Source organism: Malurus melanocephalus, unplaced genomic scaffold (assembly GCF_030028575.1).
Source record: "Malurus melanocephalus ecotype Western Australia unplaced genomic scaffold, MMel_1.1 scaffold_524, whole genome shotgun sequence".
Lineage (NCBI taxonomy): Eukaryota > Metazoa > Chordata > Aves > Passeriformes > Maluridae > Malurus > Malurus melanocephalus.
Window position 1 is genome coordinate 5,954 of NW_026623756.1, and position 8,434 is coordinate 14,387.

At 40.5% G+C, this 8,434-nt stretch overlaps 1 protein-coding gene across 1 annotated transcript; it reads right to left on the bottom strand.

Annotated features, from left to right (window-relative positions):
* Nucleotides 1–279: 279 nt before the first annotated feature.
* Nucleotides 280–8,428, bottom strand: LOC130582809 (ribosome biogenesis protein WDR12). The gene is made up of 13 exons (XM_057381726.1): nucleotides 8,321–8,428; nucleotides 8,144–8,238; nucleotides 6,946–7,040; nucleotides 6,184–6,290; nucleotides 5,255–5,370; nucleotides 4,752–4,906; nucleotides 4,042–4,087; nucleotides 3,758–3,843; nucleotides 3,434–3,574; nucleotides 3,210–3,315; nucleotides 2,012–2,144; nucleotides 1,444–1,516; nucleotides 280–739 (listed from the first exon to the last, which is right to left on the bottom strand). Exons 1-13 carry the CDS (start codon nucleotides 8,359–8,361, stop codon nucleotides 662–664), a joined length of 1,272 nt encoding a protein of 423 aa, XP_057237709.1. The 5' UTR covers nucleotides 8,362–8,428; the 3' UTR covers nucleotides 280–661.
* Nucleotides 8,429–8,434: the final 6 nt, after the last annotated feature.

An 8,434-nucleotide genomic window follows, 5' to 3' on the forward strand; every position in this document is an offset into this window, starting at 1 on the left:
TAATGTTACAGCAACACAGCTAGTACTGTGATACAAGGCTGGCATTCTTATAATCTACAGCCCTAATTTATAAGATACTAAAATTCAGAATATTTCATCTGCCAATGATTCTGTCAAGTTCCTCTGTATCATGCCACTTGCACTGCAAGCATACCAAGTCTTCATCCCAGAAAGAAGCATGGGTTGATTAATTAAAGACCAAATCATAAGAACTGCCAACAGCCAGACTGAGAGCAGAGCTGAGATCTCATTTTTATCTGAAATGACATACTAAACCAATGACCTGTTGATAAAAGCTTTATTTTTTTTTCCCAACGGAAAACAGATAAACTAAAAAAATAATTTAGTCAGTGAGTAGTTTTTCTCTAAGTATCAGCAAACAGTTTACTTCTTATTAAAAGGGCTATACAAATAGTCATTTAAAAGATGTTAATTCAAAGCCACCAAAAAGAGAGGAAATGACCTTTGCCTTGTTTCACATTAATCCCACTTGGGCTTTGCTATGTTTCTGTGACAAATATGGACATAGGTTACCAATACAAAACCAGGAACAACAGCAAACTTCTCCTTTCTTTGGAAGTTGATTGTGTAGAGATGCTAATAGAGAGCAACTGCTGCAAAAATCTTGTTTTTTTGAAAGAAGTTTTCTGGCCGTTGATCTTCATGCCCCCACATCAGAGGCTGTAGCTGGGTATCTGTAGCAATAGAGTTTGTTGTCTGCTCCTCCACTCAGTAACAACTGATGAGAGAAGGAAATTGTGATTAATATCAGAGCTAAGCAAAATAAGTACACAAAAGTTAAGGAGTCAATTTTTCTTTCCTTTATAGAAGGATGTTTACTACTGTGAATTGTTAATGCATGACTAAAACCCAGAATGAAAGTAGAGAACAACTTTGTCTCTTAAAGTTCCCTCTTCTTGAAAGTTCAAAGTGAATTTTTGTAGGGAAGTTGCGAAAGCTTTTCCTGAGAACAGGAGGCACACTGAGAATCTTGAACATTTGGTCATTTTAAATACATGTGTACCAGTACAGTAGCAGAACAACTTGCTATAGAGGATTATACAATTTCCCCTTTCTATATGCACTGACTGCCACACGCCAGCTGTTACTTCATGATGCTGCTTTAGTCCCCAAGGCAGAAAACAGTACCTTGGAAGGTGTTTTCCAAGTAAGGTGCAGTGCTGTTCTCATTTCTCTTTGTTTGGAATATCAGTACAATGCTCAGTAAATGCCACAGAGCTTCAGCTCCCACCCTTCCCCTTGGCAGTGTGGGGACAGGCTGCAGTCCCTGTGACACTGCCACCCAGATACCAACCACAGCATAGCTACAACCCTGTTCTCTTCTAGCTTTAGGCATAAGGAAGAAACAGTCCATAACTGTTTTTAGCTTTCTTCTTACACACCCTGCATAGAAACTGAGTAACTTGCTCTTCAGATTCTTACCCCTGCTTCTGTCCAGTCCACACAGAAAACCTTGTCTTCATGAGCAGCCAAGTCATACAGAGGAGCTTTGCAACTAGTGAAAAACAGGTTTGAAGTTGTATCAGCAATCATAGAAAACAGCTAGTCCCAGGAAGAAATGCTAGTACAAGGCTTTCCAACAGATGTGGTCAAGCAGTTATGAACACTTTGAGAGAGTACAGGTATCTACCATCTGTGATGCTTTCTCCAGAACCAATCACATTAGTATTATCCTCTCCTACATCACCAAGGAGAAAAGCAGCAACATTTTTCATCTGCTTGCAAACAACTTTGAGACTGAATTTCAGCCAGTTGTTAGGAAGAGTTTGTTACAGTTTCTTTCTTTCAGATGCTGCTCAGCTGTGCATGTTTCCCAGCCCTCTGGTAGAATACAGGCATTTTCCTCCCTTTCATTATATTGCTGACTTCTAAAACATAAGAGGGTTTTCACAAATGCCACAAGTGTTTCCAGTGAAAGTCTCTGCTTTTGCTATTTCATGAGGAACAGCTCACATGCCTTTGAACAGCAACAAACAGAGATTTATTTTACCTCCTTGTGTCCCAAAGCTTCACAATGTTGTCCAGAGAACCAGAGATCAGCTGGTGCTCATGGGTAGGTGACCACTTCACAGATGTCACCCAACCTGTGTGAGAAGTCAGAGACAGGAGAACCAGGGAGCCATCTGAATAGAAAGAGGAAAAAACACAGACATCAGCAGATGCTAGCTGAAACCAGCACATTTAAGATGTGTACAAAATCCAGTGAGACTGCAGTTCAAGTTAAGTGTTAAGTGAATTTTATTCAAAGTGAACAAAAATATAAGCCACACAAGTGCTGGAGAAGGAAAAAAAACTAACAAAGAAGCAAACCCAACTAAACAAAAACAAAACCAACTCCAAATCCCTCAAAATGTACTTTCCAGTCACTATTAACTTTCTTTTCAAATATTTTTTTAAAAGACAAACAAAAAAAATATTTTACTGACAACACATAATAAACTAATGATCTCTGTATTAGATTTACAGAAGCTAAACATTTTTTACTATTTGCGGCCTTCTAATACCTGAAGAGAGCCTACAAGAAACATGTTGAAAGACTATTTTACAAGAACATGTACTGACAAATAGCTTCCAGGTTTAGATTAGGTATTAGGAAGAAATTTTTGACTATGAGATTGGTGAGGCATTGGAACAGGTTGCCCGGAGAAGCTGTGGCTGCTCTATCTCTGGAAGTGTTCAAGGCCAGGCTGGGTGGGGCTCTGAGCAATGCTCTAGTGGAAGGAGTCCCTGCCCAAGGCAGGATAATTAGAAGATTTTTAAAGTCCCTTCCAACACAGACCATTCTATGAAACGTGTCTATGAAAATAAAGCTGGTAGGCTCAGTCATAATATCCCTAATTCTATCTGYTTGTAATACATAGTACCATGACTACTATTTCACTTCAATGATTATCAGACAAGTCTAAGTCTGAACATTACAAAAAAAAATTACATTCAGCTGCACAGTTGTATAACATTCATTAATAAGTTTAAAAACAGAGAACCTAAGCCCAGTTARACTTAAAAGGTAAGAAATTAAAACRAGTCTTGCACCAGAATASAGAAAGTAGATGWAAYCTTYGTRGGTAAAAAAAGCCCTCAAATGACTGTTTCCAAGCAGAGGGACCAGAAAACTATGAGATGCCTCTCAACAGGAAAAAGTTCTGATTTTGGAGAACATCTTTGAGACTATCCATGTTTTAGCTCACCTTTGCTGCGAGGATCCCATAGTCTGATATGTCTGTCAGTGCTCCCTGATGCAAGACGTCGACACAGTGGTGAGTAGGAGACAGAATTAAACACTTTGTTTCCTGTCTGTCAGAAAAGAAAACCATAATTCTAAGACAGGAAGTACTCTTTTTCAAAAAGCACAGCCTTTTTTTTTTTCTCTGAGCTGGACTTCAGCTGAAGCTACAGGGTATAATGATCTCACCAAAGTTGATTTGAGATCTCCAGTCTCAGCATCCCAGAGTTTAATGGTGTGGTCCCACGATGCACTGCAAATTTCTTCAGCATCTGACCACAGTACAGAGGAGACAGCTTCTGTGTGGCCCGAGAGGGTTGCCAGGGGAGTCTAGAATTCAACGGTGACAGATTTGAATATCATCAAAAGATCTATTATTTCAACAAATAAAAATGTCTGATTAGCCTGAGACATACCAGCAGAAGTTTTAAGATTACCTTTAAAGTCACCAAATTATTCATTGTGGTAACGCTTCTAAAGAAAAATCCTGGACAAACCTGCAGTTCATCTTACCCTTGTCAGTCCCAACTGTTCAGTTTTCTGCTTTTTCCGTGGTCTGTTAGCTGCTTCTTCCATTTCATCCTCTTCATCTGTAGGTACTGTGACAGAAGACAGGCAGACTTGAGCTACAGGTCTTTGAATTTCATCTCCATATAAATAATTCAGCAAATCTCAAAATTTCTGGTGCCTACAAATACCATGCAGGTGATAACCAAATCTGAACTTGTGTAATTAACTAAACTAGTAATGTTTGGTGTACAGCCTAGTGATGTACAGCCTTACAACTTGCAACTTACCTGCAGACCAGATCTTTAACATCTTATCCCAGGATCCACTGCAGAACTGTATGAACAGAAGCATTTTGTTAAAAGTTGATCCAGACAGACCTTGGAAGAGAGACCTGCTTGTAGAATTAACCAATGGTTATAACACTTGAGTAACAATGCTGGGGTCCTTAAAAAAAAAAACAAAAATGTTAGGTATACATCAAATTATTGTTTTTACTTCTTTGTAAGAAAAATATTTACAAAATATCTATTTCCTTCAGCACCAAAAAGTTTACTTTAACCTGTCTGATATTCAGTCAAGCTGGGAGTAATGACTCCCTCCACCTTTGGTGGGAATGCTCATAACTGTTGAATTCTGGGATGATGGGAAAGAACTCTTTACCACCTGTTTCTTCCAAGTACTCTGGAAATTTTTTCCCACCAGAACCATCAAAAAAAAGGTCAGATTCAAAACAGTTCATAATTGCACAAAACTGCACTTGAAGTCAAATATACTTTAAAACTTGACTTGTTTTCCAAACGAAATGATTCTGTGATTCTGTGGCTTAGCACTGATGTAACACTCCTAATTCTCAATAAACACCACTTGTAACAAGACTGGAAAATTATCAGTGTGTCATAAAATCATGATGATGCATACCTATGCAGGAACAAAGGGTTTTTAAGGTACGGGCTGCTAAATCCCAAAATACAAAGGTTTCTTTGCAGGACTCACTCACTTTGGTTCTTGTGCAATCAACAGCCACAGACTCAACACTCCCAGCGTGTCCCCTGCAGCAGTGAAGGGCTTTCAATTTGTTTTTCTCCACATTCCACTCCCAGAGGAGGATAGTTTGGTCCATGGAAGCACTGAGTAACAGGCATGAYAAACTATCTGAGGAAGAAGAAAGTTACACTTATGCCCAACTCAGCTTTCCAAAGTCTTTATAAATAATTATTCTAATCCTAGAAGAAATTGCAGATAGGTAGAAACTCAYAGACATTTCAGTTTACATCATGTCACCCTGCAAGTACAATTAATATACTTATATATCTGCAAGGTTGACACACAACAACCATCTTAAAGTAACTGTATTCATTATTAAGGACTATTTATGCCCACCATGACTTCATTTCTGCCACTGATAGAGACTGCAAGAATTACATTTACATGGTTAAGTAATGGTAACATCTCTCCCCCAATAAATCAAACTACTCCTATTCCCCTGCTATATATACTGACCTTGCTTCACCCATGCCACGTCCTTCACCACTTCTGTGTGCCCAGCTATTGTCATGATGGATTTTCCTTCTGCAGACCAGATTCKAGCAGTCTGATCATAGCAGCCAGTTAATATCCTACAGGGTACAGCATTTGAAACATCATTAAAACCAACAAATGTTTTTTTGAAATAAGGCCTCAACCAAAAAATTGGAAAAATATTAGCACAATAACRGAATTAAAAGAAATACCTTGGAGAAGTATAGAAATCTTTTTTGCTACAGAGCAAAGCTTGATTAAAGCCTTGCAGCTGGAAGGCTGAGAGTACAGGCCAGAAAGACAAGCAGTGAGAGTACTGCATGTTCTGGTAGGTGAGATTTGAGTTTGCTTATATAATTTACACAATTTAAAACTTAATTCGTTGGTTTTAATATGTTGGCAGAGGTTCTCAAAGCATTTTCAAACCTCTAGTTAATAAATCAACATTACCTAGTTGATTGGAAAAAGAATGTGAAAACACCCTAGAAAAAGATAATTATGGCTATCTGGCTTTTTTTAAGGAAAATGTCTGCATAAAGACATACTATTCTATTTGTTGCTAATGGGTATCACATTGGAAGTCAAGGGTTTAAGCAAAAAAAGGAATAAAAACTTACTTTACAGCAAGAGAAAGGATGCTAAACAGCATTTATTTTGTTCATCTGTATAAGCAGTATCTCATTTTCAGTGTCTCTAGCTGTTTTCTTTTTGTGTTAAAAAGTCATTGTCAGTGAACTGCTTACAAAAGCAAGTAGCTGAYTGACCTGACAGGTTAAAAGAAATAAAACAGAAAGACCAAAGAGGGAAAAAACACACCCAGGAGACTATTACAGAGAGAATAGCACTCGATGTGACACCATGGAGGAACACAAATAAACAAGACAAAACTTGGAATTGRCTTAGTGTGGTACCATTCTTGAGTGCCTTGAACAGAACTGATCCAGTCATCATGGAAGATGCAYTCTTCTGGCTGAGGGGCCATATATTTCTCCACATATTCTATTTCCACCACTTCTTCCTGAGCTCACAAGCAAAACAGTTATTTAGTGATTTAGTGTGGKTTTTTTAATCAGTAACAGTAAAATATAATTGCAGTGTGGTACATATATACAAATTCATTGAGCAAAGATCTTGGTATCCAAGTCCATTGCCACATCAATAGAACTAAAATATTTAGAAAAAAAAGGTGTGAATTATACTGCTTTCCATATTATATATTAATTGTATATTATCTATACTAATATTAATAATAGCAAGCTGGAAGCAAAAACAAGTGGTTTCACTCTTCTTTACATTCCTCTTCTATATTTACAAATATAAAACTTGTTTCTAAAACACTTTGCAACATTTTCTAGAGGTAGCATTACCCTCCCCATTACCACCCATCATAAGAGATTAACATATATTAATGATGAAGGGAATAAGACAAGTTCTCTGTGAACTGTATGCAGACAACAATTTGGATAACCATGTTCCTTGCATTGCTTGCTCTCTGTAGTCTCTAATCACTGCAGTTCAGAATGGACACAGGGAATTCTCCTGGGCGAGTCAGAAAATAAATAAAACTGAGCAAGAAAATCTATCTAGCTGACATGTAATACCTAAATCAGATTGAATTAAACTAGTAAGTCTGTTCTRCTGTCCAAGAAGGGGAGAAATGGAATATGACTTACCGTGGAAATATTTTCCATTTCCATGTGTGTGACCAGTGGCACTCGCAAGAACTGGCCATTGATAAGGAAGTCAAATTCCACATACTTGTGATCCGCTGAAACAAATTAGGAAAAATCCACGTTCAGGTGTCACTATTTATTTGATACCATCAAGAACAGCATCATTTTGTGACTGGTTCAGGAAAATAGAGTTAGGATGCATTTAAAAAAAGACCCAAACATACACACCCAGCCACTCCCCAACCAAAACAAAACCCCAAAGCAAATTACAAGAACAGAAAACACAACCACTTGGTTTCTTCTCCYGATTTTAAGTGGGCAACCCATTACTTCCACACGATTATTTAAGTTAAGAGGAAGAAAAAWTTGCTGTTGGTGTTCAAAGAGTTGTTTGCCTCTGTAGCCATGTGTAACCAAACCCCAGTGATGCTTCCTGACTGCTCTGCATGGATCTTGGCACTTTTGTAACCACCAACTAGAGCCCTGTATTTGTGGCAGCAGTAGGAAAGCCCTAAGAATTTTTTGTAATGGCATAAAATACAAAGGCCCTGCATTTTAGCAGAAGCACTACACTGTGTGCTGGTTTTCTCTACTCAAGGTCGTTTGCAATTTCATGGGTCAAAAGCAACTTGCAGAAGTCTCAAGAAGCAGGATATAATACCACTGGTCCCGTTTCTTATGGAAATCAGGATCTTCCAACAACATTGCCAAAGTGTTCTTCCCCGGATAATCTTTCAAGTCAGTCAGGCCCATTTCAGCACTGACAGAATGGCTCAGTTTTTTTTAAAAGCTGTCATAAAACCCAAACATTTGGTTTCATTAGTTCTTGTACCAGGTTTTGGGCAACGCTTCCCTTCCCATCTGCTGTGGCAGCCTGGCCTGTGGCGCCAAGGTGCATTTCTGCCAGGAATGGCTAGCAGCCCGGATACCTGCAGGGTTTCAGATCAAGTTCCAGGAGTGCCTTACTGTAGGCAGTCAGGCCAAAGAGAGGGGCAGAAGGGCTCGGGCTGTCGCTGTCCCCGGCTGTGACAGCCCCCGCGTGGAGCCGGGCCCAGCCCGGCCGGGCATGAGGGAATGCCGTGCTGTGAGGGAATGCCGTGCTGTGAGGGATGCCGTGCTGTGAGGGATGCCTTGCTGTGAGGGATGCCGTGCTGTGAGGGATGCCGTGCTGTGAGGGCCGCCCCGCCGCGGGACCTACCGTGCGCTGCCGCCAGCAGCTTGTTGATGAGCTGGCTGAGGTCGGTGGTCTCGGAGGCCGCGGGCACCGAGAAGGGAACATCCTCCACGGCGAACCTGCGGGYACAGCGCGCCGTTACCGCCTCTGCGTCACCCGCTCCCCGAGCCCATCCCCAGCCCGGGAGGGGAGAACTCTCACCTGCGGTTCTCCGTGCGGAACCGCGCCGTGAGCTGCGCCATGGCCGGTACCGGCACCGAGCACGTGTCCGAGCCCCCGCCCGCCGCGGGAACGCGCACCGAGCACGTGTCCGAG